Source organism: Pelecanus crispus, chromosome 2 (assembly GCF_030463565.1).
Source record: "Pelecanus crispus isolate bPelCri1 chromosome 2, bPelCri1.pri, whole genome shotgun sequence".
NCBI classification, from domain to species: domain Eukaryota; kingdom Metazoa; phylum Chordata; class Aves; order Pelecaniformes; family Pelecanidae; genus Pelecanus; species Pelecanus crispus.
The window spans coordinates 39,032,970-39,046,842 of record NC_134644.1 but is presented as its reverse complement, the minus strand read 5'-3'; the positions used below and the strand labels follow the sequence as shown (position 1 = coordinate 39,046,842).

The 13,873-nt window shown below is 40.7% G+C and overlaps 1 protein-coding gene across 1 annotated transcript in view; it reads left to right on the top strand.

The window, feature by feature from the left end:
* JAZF1 (JAZF zinc finger 1) overlaps nucleotides 1–13,017 on the top strand; it is a 201,210-nt gene extending 188,193 nt beyond the window's left edge. Inside the window, exons 4-5 of the mRNA XM_075706310.1 lie at nucleotides 5,485–5,654; nucleotides 12,841–13,017. Coding sequence (XP_075562425.1) covers nucleotides 5,485–5,654; nucleotides 12,841–13,017 — 347 coding nt within the window. The remainder of the gene's footprint in view (nucleotides 1–5,484; nucleotides 5,655–12,840) is intronic.
* The last annotated feature ends 856 nt before the right edge of the window (nucleotides 13,018–13,873 follow it).

Sequence of the window (13,873 nt, the reverse complement as noted above, 5' to 3'; positions counted from 1 at the left end):
CTTCAGGTAGGCAATGAGTATCAGCTGTGGGAACATTCTCCCTGCTGGTGAGTGTGGAGGAGACTGTGTACATCCATGGGCACAGAGGGAAGAAGTTTGACAAATCCATAAATGTGCTTTAGTGTTAGACCAAAATTCCCATGATATTAATAATTCACTTTTTTTTTTTTTTATCAAGGAAGCTGTCACAGTATATGGGAATGCAAACTTCTTAACATAAGAAGTGCTCTTGTAAAACTGTTTCTATGAAATACAAACTGCAAGTCCCGCACGGGACAAAGTGTGAAGCTGAATTTTTATGAGAGATCATTGGAATTACCATGAACTTTCAGTGACATTAGCAATGTTGGTTCCCGCTGCAGTAAGCTATTTGCTCATCGTTATTCATTGTATACTTAAATGTATGCTTTCTGGTCACAAAAATAATTGGCAAGGTTGTTTTGGGTTTGTTTTTCTTCATGGGAGGAGAAAGGAAGAATTCATAATGTTCTTGATCAGAGGTCAAGATAGATCGTATTCATTGTAATGGCACACACAGCTTGTGCTGGTTTTCATCAGCTTTGTCTTTTTTATATTTCAAGGCACAGTATAGAAGTTAGATTTAAAAAGTGACATAACTACAAATGATGTGCACCTGCTAGAACCAAGATTCATTCAAAGTTGAGGGAAAAAATCCTCTGTAAATCTCATGGTGGAATGAATTCGCTCACACAAAAGGCAGAATTTATCTTGGCTACAGTGGTGTGAATACTGAATAAACCCCAGAACATAAAAGATAAGGCTCCAGATCTTCAACAGTGTAGCTGGGATGTTGTCTATTCCAGAATGTCAAGTGATTAACTCTCTGCAAAATGTTTCTGCACTATTTAAATTTCTGTCTTCGTCTACTGGAAAAAGTAGTAGATGGGCATTCAAGAGGTGAGATCTTTGCTGTAAGATTAAGTGATGTTCTTGCTGATTTTGATAGCAAAACTGACTGGAAGAAGAGGTAGAGCAAGTCTTTATGGTGCAACTTTGCTTTTTATCACACTACAAAGACTTCTTACCATGCAGGCAGTAATCATAATCCCTTTTCATGCATGTCTTTACTTTTGGCAAATAAACTGCTGTGATGCAGACAGCCTTCTTACTTGTAATGGGTTGTGTTTAAACGCAGCATAAAAATTAAAAGAGAAATAACTTGCCGGAATACTTTGTGACCCCATATGTTTTCTGTCTTTTCATAACTAGTGATTTTATGTAATACCTGGCTCTGATGTGGCATACTATGCCAGCTGTGCCTAGTGGTGTCCACCTCAAGTCCATGCCCACCTCAAGTCCATCTACACCAGTGGAGTCCACCTCCTCTTTGAGGAGTGGTGGCATTGTCTCAGCATGGAAAATTCCAGGAAAAAAAAAAAAAAACAAACTAGCATTCTTTCCTTGCCTTTGTTTTGTTTTGTTTCATGTTTTAATCTGCTGGGGGCAGCACAGATGAAGTGAGCCTCTTGGCAGGGCCACTGGAGTGGGGAGAGGGGAAATGGCTTTGTGGGCCAGGACTGAGGGAATGTTGCATGCGAGGGCAGGGACAACTTCAGGAAGATGTTACTGAGTCGTTTGGACAATAAAACATTGCTTTTAGGTTAGACTGAGATAGAACTATGTAGGGTCTCTGAATGAAAGCCAGATTATGAAACTGGATATGGTAAAAAGCAATGAGCTAGCTAGCAAGGAGCCTCAGAAAGAGCATTGCCAGAGCAGAGAGGTGAAGGAAGTTTTCTTGCTATTGTAGAACTAGTACATAGTTAGTTACTGTGTGTTTGTACATCACCTTCCTGAAAGCATGTGCTTCTCTATCGCCCTTTCCCCTCCAGATATTTAGATGCTTTATCTTAGAGAAGTGTGTGCTGTTGACTTTTGAGAGAGTTTTTTGCTATTCAGACTTCTGAAGCCTAATTTTTCCTTTGAGTATTGCATGATGAGAAACGGTAAGGCCATTAGCACACGTGCTACAGGAACGGCTCTGCTCGGTCCCCCAGAAGGGCAGCACGCCCCAGCAGAGCATCCTGTTTTCCATGTGCATGGCAATGTCCAAGCGTAGATCAGTGAGCCAGCTCTCCTGGAGCTCTCTTAAGAGTTATTGCAAATACTTGTCCAAGTCACGCAGTTGTTATACCCTGGAACAGGCCATAGGTTAGATGCAAAGGTGCTTAATTGTTTGGGTTTTTTTTTCCTTTCAAAAAGTAAATATTTACAATTATTATTGTGAAACACGGACCACATTTAAAAAAAAAGCAAGCAAGCAAGCTATATCTTGATCAAAGTGCACTTCTGTGCGCTTCCCCTTCACCCCTTGCTGGTACCCTGGCGAGCTGCCCGAAGGAGGCAGCGGCAGCCGGGGGCTCGGGTTGCAGTTTGTACACCTGACGTGTAGCTGAGGACCAGGGACTCCTGCTCGGCGTGGGAACGGCTTCGCAAAGCCACCGTCCTCGGCCTTACAGTACTTAATTAAAATACCTCATCTAGGGGCTGTTTATTATGGCAGCGCCAACCTGTGTGTTGTGCCTTTTGTTTTTCCTCTTTTCCCACCCCCCCCCTCTGATGTGTTGCACGCAATCAGTGAGGCACCACATGGGTTGCTGCTCTTAGACACTGACAACTGAGGAAATTAAATTCTGAGGCGGAATCAGTTAAAAGCCTGACTAAATCAGTGTTGTTTTTCTATGGCAACTGAAACAACATAATCATTTTAAGGATAAGTTTTTATTGCTAATGAATTTTTTTCAAGACAGTAAGTTTTTTGCATTTTCTTTTTACCAGGACCCTCTTAAATACATTTTGGGATTTTTAATTTTTTTTTTTTTCTTTTTAAGAGAGTGCAAGCAGTTGAGTTCAGCAGGACACTGTTAGATAAAAGCAGTGATAGACTGCAGTTCCAGCTTTGTATAAAGTAATATGCCTTTCAGGTACTTGGCACTGTTAGTATTACTGTTTTGTGCAAGAAGGAATAGATACGGTTATTCATACTTGAAAAAGCTCATCGTATTTGTAAAACCCGTAGTGACAAGTCTGGATTTAAAAACTTAAGACAATGGAGCATTTGCTCCATTTGTTAAACAATTCGTTTGACTATACTAGACAAAATCTTGTGGTTTTGTTCAGGTAAGCTAATTAAAAGAAAACCATAAGGTTGGTTGACCTCACAGGTGCTTACGCAGACATTTTGGTTTCTTCTGTCACTCTCCTTCAATGTGTCTACCTGTAAGTGAAGCATGGGCAAAAGTTGCTACAGAATTGGGTCTTACTGGACAAAGCTATTAGAAAAATTAAAAGGATGCCCTGAAAGCACAGGAAAACCTATGGAAATGTATAATTGCAATGATTGCTTCTTCTCCCCACTGGTCTGTGTATCTTTTCCCTTATATACCCTATTGCGTCTTAAGTTTTATAGAACACAGATTGTTGTTTTATAAAAGCATGCTCCTTGTTATCACTAAAAGTAGTGATATCCTTAGTAGATGTCGTACAGTCTCAAATGATGTTTTCTTTGGGAGGACAAAATCCTATTTGGGAGAAAATCACCTCCTCTTAAGGGGGCTTACAAGGGGGGTGATTAAATGGCAGAAATTGTTGGTATCAGTGTTTAGAACCGTTGTATATTTTCTCATCCTTTGAGTGCATGTGTGTATTTACAATAGGGTTTTCTGTTGCATTTGCTTAAAAAAACCCCACTGAGCTAAAAAGTTTGAAAGGAACAGCTTGAGGAATTTTTTCCATCAAGATACAATCAAGGGCAGGAAATCGTAGAAGCAGAGTTGTGGTTTTGCCTCCATTTTTTTATTAGTTAATTAAACTATAACAACTCTTAACTTCATTTTAGGTTAACTGTTCCTAGAGTTCAGAAATATTTTAAGAGGTCAATAATGCTTTCTTTGGCTTTCGCTCATTCAGTGTGGGATAAGGAGTCGCAGTCAGCAGGGCAGAGTTTTCCAGATGTGCTCCAGAGCGTGTGTGCGTGCGCTCATGTCGACAGTTGTTGACGGTGGGAAACCATCCATCTTTCCTCATCTGCGCACCACCCTGTACGGATGAAAACCACAGGAAAGAAATGTGGATAGCCTGACATCTGTAAGCGAACTTAGAGTATCTGGTTCAAGCTCAGGAGCCCTGACTACTTGCAGCTACCAGTTGACATGCGTTTTTACCCAGTGATGGAGAGGTGCCGAGTCTGAGTGAGAGTAGTGTGGGAGGAGGAAGCCAAAGGGAAAAATTTGAGATGGTAGGTGTGTATTTAGTTTTGCCAGAAGGAAAAAAACCCCAAAGACCCCATTGTACGTTGCAGCATGGTTTTTCTCTGTGAAGTTGGGATGTTTCTTTTTTAAAGTGCCATGAGGCATCTGTCTGCATTTTCTTCTCGGCGTGCAGAGCTGCTTAGAGGCGTGCGCTTAAAGGGCATATGAGGGAAGCAAATAGAGCCATGCAAGTGTCACATAACTGTCTTTAATAATGGGAGCTATTCCAGTAGTCAGAGCCAAATTGTCTTTCAGCAGAAAGGATAAAATTTAGCAGAGCTGGGAAAGGGAAAGAAGAAAGGGGAGGGGAAACACAGCACCACCTCCTGCTGACACCACAGAAGTTTCCCTCGGCTTCCCCTCTCTCTCCCTCTGTGCTGTATATTTTCTTTTTAATCAGCTGGGGCTCTTCCCTCCCCTGCTTCCCCCCCCCCCCCCCCCCCCCCCCGTATTTTTATAGTTGGAATTCTGCTTTCCTAATTTCTCTTGTTTCACATTTAACTTCTTCAGAGAATTTCATTAATAGTTATTGCAATTAAAAATAATAAATAAACTCAGCACCAGCTGCTCAAATGGCTGTCGTAGCATATCTGGAACATAATGCGGTCTGTTCAGGGCAGCCACACAATGCAATTTATCCCCACACCTGAGGGAATGAATTTCACAACTATAATTGCTACAATATAATTCTTATTAATGTTGTGCTATAATTCCTATTAATTCCAAAGGGCTAGTAAATGCATTAGGACTTGTCAACATATTATTTTACACTGTTTATGATCTGTAGAATTACGCTCTTCAGTATTGTATTGCATAAAGAAAAGCCTTAAAATTAGCTTTAATTGCAAGGGGGGGAAAAACCACATTTTCTGTTCAGGCACTGGGAAAGAAAGAAGGATCCTGGCATTTGAGGAGTAATGAAATGGCATTTCAAAATCAGTCCTTTGAATTTTCTGTGCCACGCAGTTAAAAGTTTATGAAGATATATTAATAATATCTGTCCTGGTTATTAGAAAAAGAACCACTGGTGTCTTTATGAAGGAATAAATAACTATAAGAAAGAGAGGTTTATAAAATTAAAAATAACCCTCTTCCAGCAAAGACAAACGTGGGGAAATTACAAGTCATTGTAACTGAGATAATAAATGCAGAATGTGTGATCTTGCTGTGCTCTTATTTATTCTTGTTTTATCTCACTACCCTGCTTTTTTAGGTAGTGAATATGATGAGGAGGAAGTAGACTATGAAGAATCAGACAGTGATGAGTCCTGGACTACAGAAAGTGCTATCAGCTCTGAAGCTATCCTTAGTTCAATGTGCATGAATGGAGGGGATGAGAAACCTTTTGCCTGTCCCGTTCCTGGATGTAAAAAAAGATATAAGGTAAGCAGTAGTGCAGACCTACCTTATTTTGTGCTGATGTAGTTAAAGGGGGGGGGGGGTGGCGGGGGGAAGCCTCTAAACTCAATTTGTACCTTTCTCGTTTAATAGACTTTTCACATTTATTTTTGTGGTGTTTTAGCAGAGTACATATTTTATTCACTGGTTTCCTCTCAAGCACAGCCAACTTATCAGTTTACAAAGGATGTAGCCTTTTGCATCCCTGTCTGTCAGGAGATTACATATAGTGACTCTCTTGCTTTACACATTTTAACTAGCTTTCTATTATTTAGAAATGATAGAAAATTAACTGCAGAATGCAGGAGATACTACCAACAAAATAACCTCTTGGATCCCTTTCAGAGATGCTAAATAAAAGGTTCTGGCCATCAGTACCAGAATGAATTCCTTCTGCTTAACTGCTGGAGATACTGCCTCTCCTTCAGTGAGACTGTGCCCAGGGTACTTTTCCTGGTAAAGGTGATGTGTGGAAGGTGGTAGTTAACGTTTTGCAAGTTGGAGGTCACCTCGGGAAGGCAGAGCCTCTGAGAAATTCTGGCATCATTCTGTCCTGGGTCCAAGTCCCCATGACCCATCTGCACAGCCGTCGGGGCTGGCTGGCATCACTCTGCATGACATGCTGGGAAACAATTCCACACACACACACCCACCCCCACTTAATTACTCTCCGTCATGAAACATTTTTGTCTGTTTATGGGAGTGAAACATCTTTAACCTTGAACCCTGAGCTGGCTGGTATAGAACATGCCGTGATTTTGTGAGGACAGGAGTATTGCTTCACATGAACTGGTGCAGGGACAGATGAAATTGTATTAAACAGCTTGGACTTCAGTATGGTATTCTGTAGTGATTAAAATTTGGGAGCAGAAATAGCATGTTGGCATAGTTCCTCTAAATAATTTTCTGAAGTTTTTGCATGAAGTACTGGAAAATTCAGCCGCTGACCTATACCCTAGAAAAAGCAGTGGTGGTTGGGTTGGTGTTATACTAGTTTTATTTTATGGCTTCTCTTTTAAATAACTGAAAAGTAAAGACTTAAAAGAGAACAGAAATACGAAAGAGAAATATAGGAAGGCTAGTAACATTTGAGATAAAACAGTTGTGACAAGAATGAATAAACTGCATGAAATCGTGTGGTAGACGAAAACGTGTTTCAGTGATGCTGCAGCTGTTCTGGACTGTGGCAGCTCCCATAGCAGCAAATCACAAGACTGGGATTCCCATACAGATCAGTTAATACTGATAATACTTACTTAAAACATGAGCAAGAAAGCAGTGTGCTCATTTGTTAGTGACATACAAGTCTTTTTTTGCAGAGATTAGCCTTAAATGTGTAACAGTTATTCTCTTCAGTTGCAGGAAAAACTGAACACCATCTCCAGGGGCAGGGCAGAGGGAAAGATGTTTTCAGACTATTTGCAAGTATGACTTTGCAGATATGCCCACGTTATTCAAGATTAGTACTTTTCTTGAGTGTGGTAGAAGCTGTGCCAGATCAAGGGTGTAGTATAAAAGCTAAATCCCTAGCTCAGGAAGCAAACAAGCTATGGTGATTGTTAGAAGTCACTGTGCCCACAGGGCATCTATGCATTGCAGAAAACATTCACTTAATGGCAAAGGCTAGAAGGAGAACCCTGTAATTTGCTGTATCCTGTCTGTTCTCTGTTTGACTGCCAGCCTTCTGTCTTTTTATTGCCCAAATAAGCAGGCTGTTTCTGCCTGCTTCTGCTATCTCACTACCTTCATCTCAAATGCATGAGGACTGTCTAAGGGATATCTTGTACACCATTAATGTTAGAACAGTCGGACAGGGAACAAATTAACGACCCTTAGAGGCTGACAGACAGAGAGCAGCAGCAAATAAAAAGTACCGTATTTTCCTAAGAGACTCACCTCTGTTTAGTCCTGATAGGAAAACACATTTCCTTAAACTCTGCCTCACCTCATTTCTCTTTTCTGTGGGCTCTGTTTCCTCCCTTTTTTAGCTTAAATTTTTTTCTTTTTGCATTTTTATCTTTGTTTCCTTCCTTTTAGCTTTATGTCAGCTGTGTTTCTTGTTTCCTCTTCATCTTCCTTCTGCTTAACCCCCCTCCTCTGATGAATTATTTGCGGAGTCTGGGTAGGGAGTCCTGTGATCAAAGCACTGGGATTTTCTGGTGGGTACTGGATAATCACAGTCAGGGCTGTAAAACAATTATAGAGCTCCAAACAGGAACACGGACATGCACATACAGTAATTGCCAGGCTCACTTTACAGCTGAGAAAGGATGCATTCCTTTAGGGAGCGAGGAGGAAAGGAGGATATACACAGTTTTCTTTTGTCTGGCCTTAGGTGACGTACATTTGAGAAGCAGAAATGTTATTTTTTGGTGTGTTATTTGTATTACAGTACTGCTTAAAGGACCCAGTAGGGATGGGGCTCCTTTTTGCAAACAATGTACAAGGATAAAAGATAGCCTCTGCACTGAAAAGTCATTATGGAAAGGTAAATAAGACAAGAATGAGTACAACAAATACTCCCAAGGAATGGGCTGGGGCGGACAATGGAAACTATAATGAGAACATGTTTATACACAAGCCCAGATGAGTATCAGAAGACCCTACTGGCCTCCTGCCCAGCTGCTATCTCTTGGCAGTTTCCCAGTGCAGTAGAAGTGAGTCATAGACATCTAGTTGTTCTTCAGGAACTTTATTTTTTTAAGAAATAAGATTGCTTGCTTATAATATGTATTGGTACTCTACAGTGGCACAGATTTTCTTGAGGAGCCGAAGATTCTGAGGGGGAAAAATACCCTTTATTTTTTAATGATATGTAAATTTGTTTGTGGGATGGTCAGAAGCAGCTAAATTAATTTGGAGCACACTGACTTCTAGATGCCTAAAACACAAGCCCCTGAACTAATTTCTGAAGCTTGCTTTCTTCTTTTCTAATTATAGTTACTGACCTGGAGAACAAATTATAAGTATTTTATAGTTTGCCATTTATGGAATTTTTTTTCTTCATATGATTTGTATTTGATGCCTTAAATTTGACTTTTAGAAAATCATCTGCATGATTCAAAGGAACCCGAAGATCTTAGCCTTGTTTCTGTGGAGTTCACCCTCACCAGCTTTTAGATTTACATCCACATTTAGATGCCCTGTCCGGAAGTGTGTGGGTATCGAGTAGTTAACGTACTTTGCAAAATGCCACCTGTAGGAGCTAAAGTGTGGATTTATGAAGGTGGCAATTAGTTTTCCTTTTATTCAATACCACCTTATGTGTGCCAGTTATTTGGTCTCTAGCTCTGGTGAAGGACATTCAAAATGTGTGTATGATGTACATAAACTTATTCAGGCAACTTCCAAAGAGCAAATGAAGTTTTATAGATAATAGATAGATACAAAAAAACCCATAATTAATGCATATATACTATTATAGAGAAAACCCTAGAGTATTTGTCATAATTTTTCTAGTTTATGCAAATGCAATAATAATAATAAATTTCTATTCTATCTATTAAATGTAGCTTATTATGCATGACTGCTTTTTGGCCTTGTGCAAGAGGAGAAGTGGTACCTTTCAAGAATGCCCAAGGCATTGGGCTTGTTTTTCTGGCAGGTAATGGGACGAGGGTCCTAGGCCTGTCAGGTGGGGCAAAACCCTGTGAAGGCTGATCTAAGAGCAGTGAGACTCGGCAGAGCTTAGGGAAGGAGACTGTTGACATGAGATGCGGAAAGAAGGGAATCTACTTGCAAGAAAGGAGCAAGCCAGAACTTGCAAGTTGAGCAGAGAGAAGCTGGACCCACAAAGAAAACTTCAGGAGGAACAGCCAGGAGATACAAAAACATCTCTGAATGTCCAGGTCTGAAACAAGAAATCCTCCCAAACCATCCTTGATGTCTCTTTTCCTACTTGAAGGGGGTGGCAAGCCTGTGCAAGGGACCCTGCCCAGCAAGTGTCCTTGTGTCCCTGCAAACCAGGTAGCACCAGTCTAAACTTCTCTATTTCCTCCTGATCTGGTCCCAGGTTAATAATTGTTTCCTCCTGTTTAAGATTTTAGAGTGCCCTTCTCTACTGCCATCTTCTTCCTCAATCATTTGTGAGAGTAAATAATGAGCAACCTAAGTAACCAGAGCAATAAAAGTGATGTATGAGTTTGGCAGTGGGTTTTGCCATACCTCAACGAACTCAGCCCAGACATACAACAAAGTGTTTACATTACAGCAGTGGAAAAAGCGCTGAAGAGTCGACTGTAATTCTAACAACAGTTTTCTTTTAGACCGGAGTACAGGTCAAATTTCATGTTATACTAGCTCCTCATACTCTGCGTGTTTTACTATTTTTCAAACCTTCCATGGCCCAATTCATTCCACGTAGGTTTCTGGTTTAGCATTTCCTTAAATTTTTCTGCCTGAAAGTACTTTTCCCCCTTCATCAAAGCGCGTGGTGTACTTGAGGCTGAGTGGGTCATAAAAAAATCTGGATCAGGAGGGTACTATTGGCATGGAATAGTGAGGATATTTGTGATTGCAGATTGATGGCATCTGTAGCAATTGATACTAATTTAAAAGTATCTTAAAGTGATTTCTTAAAAAAATTGAAAGTCTAAACAGCTTTCTATAGTTTCTGAAATTACAGATACAGGGTTTGGGGATAGCTTTGTTTTTAAAATTTAACTGCAGTAGCAAAAAGTTTAGCAGGTTACCCCCAGATTTTCTCTTCTTTGAAGGTGTAGGTCCTTATCGGTAGTTAGGTGTTGACAGATGCCTTGCGACAGTCCTCATGCCATCCAGTGACATTCCCGGCCCCCTCACCCCAATAGTCCTGCGGGTGCTGAAGGTTGTAACTATGTGCAAAACCATCTAAAAGCTGCCTCAGGGTCTCAGATAACTTGCAGGGAATTCACCTGACTGCTCTGGAGGATGATTTGTAGCTTTGATGTGCTCTTGTGTGTCTCGGTGGTACAGCATTCTACCTCCGCTAAATACTCTTCACCCAGAAATAACCTGCACTAAAGGCTCGTATTTATACGTCTGGTTTGTATTGGGGACTGAAGATTTTTGTCTCCCACATCTCAGGTGACAGCTGTATGGGAGTTGTGCGGTATTTTTAAGGATGTAAAGGACAATTTGGGGGCTGGACTTGTGACTTCAAGTGAGGATTCAGTTCCTGGATTCTCTAGAGAAGAGAAGCATGAATTTGTGGGCAGAGCAGTTGCGTGGAGTCTTGCACCATACCCTTTCTCCAGGGTGGATATTTTAGGTTAAGTTTTTCTTTCTAAAGGATTTCCACAAATCAACTTCTCCAGACACCCACGCTGCCCTAAAATGCCACTTCCACGGTACAGAGTCCACTGGGCATTACGAGTTCTGACAAGAACAGTACCATGTTCCAACTTTCTGATTGAAACCAGAGAACTGTTTTTGCTTGAAGATTAAAAATACACTGTTGCCGTGGTACAGTTACGGTGTAATAAGTAACGACCAGCATTTTACATTGTAAGGTGAGAACACCGCAGCTCTCTTGGAGACTCGGTGGTTTTGCTTGCAATTACGCTCCTCCCTACTTCCTTGATGGGAGCTGTAAGTTCCCTACACTTCTTTGCGTGCCGTTGTGAGCTGTGGTGAGAGCAGGGCAGTGGAGGGCAGCACACGGGGACTGTCCCTCTCCAGAGTGGGACAGAACACTTGAGATTCTGACTCAGAAGAAGTTGGATTAGGGAGTAGGGGAAGAGAAAGGGAGGTGCTGGCAGGAGAGTGGTATCAAAGGTGTTAACCTTGTACCTTTCCGGGGTTTGCTTTCTGATATGTATAGAATCTTCTGAAATTTTAGGAGTTGTAGCTCTATTCCGTTTACTGAAGGCTTTTTCTTTTTCCTTCTTTTTTTTTTTTTTTTTTTGAGCAAATTGTCTAACTTGTGTAATTGCTGTGACTTCCAAGCTAGAGCTTCCTCTTACTGTAAGCTGCACGTTAATAAAACTGAACTCGCTGCTTAAAAAGAGCCAAGGGGACTTGTGTTATGTGTAACACCAGGGAGTGGTTCAGCGAAGACAAAATCCCTGAAACTTTTAATTTAGTGGGTTAATGAATATCCATGCTGTTAATTGATTTTGTCTTTTCTTTAATAGTTTAAAAAAAAAAAATGAGATACGTATCTGGAAGCTTTAGAGAGGACACAGTAGAGCCTCAGAGCTGTGCCTTTGTCACAAATTGTCTTGGCGTCTTTTTTCTTTCTAGGAGAAGCTCTAATGAAAGACAGTTTGCCTTTCCCTGTTTATCCAAAATCCAAGCTCTGTTAGTGGAAGCAGATAAGAGAGACTCCAGTAAGATGAATCCTAGATAAAGCAGTATCACATACTAGTGAGACCACAACAGCTTCCTCCACTTCTGCCAGAAAGATGTGAAAAGGAGGACGGGGGTATGATTTTGACTTAAGTTTAGTAAGGTTCTCGGTTCATCTAGCAAAAGCGTTGCCCATTTGCTGGCTGTGTCAGTATAAGGGTAAGTAAGTGTGTTGTGGTGCTGGTTTTTGTTGTTTCTCTCCAAACTACAGTGGAGATCAGTTCTCTAGTGTTAGCTGTAGAATATTCCCAAACAATAGCTGTTTTGAAGACAGCTTCTCTGGATTATTTTCTAAGTGCCCTGTGTAACTCAAGTGTTCCCTGCAGTTAATTCTTCGGAGACAATGTGTAAACTACCAGAATTTGCTGGTGCCTAAAGACATATCTAGAAACAATGACACAAAACGGAACAAACACACCATGGGGGGAGCTTCAGCTTTTTGAAGAAGTGTGACTCGAGTCTTCATGCCAATTCTTTGTTTTCTCGTAAATGAACCTCTGAATAAAATTTGTCAATCCTATATGAAAAAAAAAAGGTCAGGAAGTAAGAACATCTCTGTGTGAGCCCATTAAATGGTGTTTTTTGGAAAGTGCCATACGTTGGGAGATAAAAATCAGGATTACCCAGGTAGACAAACTTTATGCGTTAGAACCACACAGGTAGTTCTCCTTCTTGTCCCACCTCGTGTCTTGAATGCCCAACACGTGCGTAACACCTAGCGGGAGTTCCTAGCAATTTGTGTGATTTTGCCCGTAACGTTAATCAGTTTTGGGGTTTTTTTTAACAGGAAGCCAAGCCATTATCAGACCACTCGACCACTAACGTTTTACTTTTTCACTCACAGAATGTGAACGGTATAAAGTACCATGCCAAGAACGGCCACAGAACGCAAATCCGCGTACGCAAACCATTCAAATGTCGCTGTGGAAAGAGTTACAAGACAGCTCAGGGCCTGCGGCACCACACAATCAATTTCCATCCCCCCGTGTCTGCTGAGATTATCAGGAAGATGCAGCAATAACATGCTGGTCACAAACGTGCCAAGAAATCCTCACCAGCAGTTGCTGATTTTGAGAACAGCCACCTTTTTCAGGGGAAGCATTCAGCAACCCTTTAAAAAAGTTAAATGCATGCTTTAAAATTTTCTGTAATTTTGGAATGATGTATCTTTGTAGAGTTAATGATTTTGTACATTTGCACATGTAATCATCATACCCATTTTCATTACTTTGAGATAAGGTGCTATAAAAGCTATAGGTTCTTCAGAACATTTTTCTCCAAAACAAAAAAAATTGGGGGGGGGGGGGGGGGGGGGCGGTGTGTATTTAGTTGTACCGAAGTGTTGAACAGGAGTGAGAGGAGGAGAGCTTGGCACTGACATCCTTTCAAGATTGTAACGTGATGAAGACTTTCAATGCATCTGTCAATGTGTGTGCAAAACCAAAACAGTACCACCCTCATCGAACTATAGTTAACATGCCTTACATAATGGAGTTATCAGTGGAGTAGCAAGTCTTTTAGGTAATGGAAATATAAATAAGAAAGAATGTTTAACATAATATGCTAAAAATATTTTCATACTTAAATAACATAACATAAAAAGGTGTGCTTGCTGTATTTTATATTATCTTGCAAATCTTTTTTTCCCTCCCCCCCGCCCCGGAAATGCTGAAAACCTTGCCATTCAAACTAGTAAACAATCACTTTAGTGTTAGAAATTACTTTTACTTTTTTTTTTTTTTTTTTTGGTACAAGATGTCATACTATGCTCATGCCCATCAAAGTTTTGAGGACCAATATCCCAGTCCAACTAAATATTTAACCCTGAACTATCTGTTAGAAAGACACTTGGAAATACTTAAGTGCAAATTTATGTG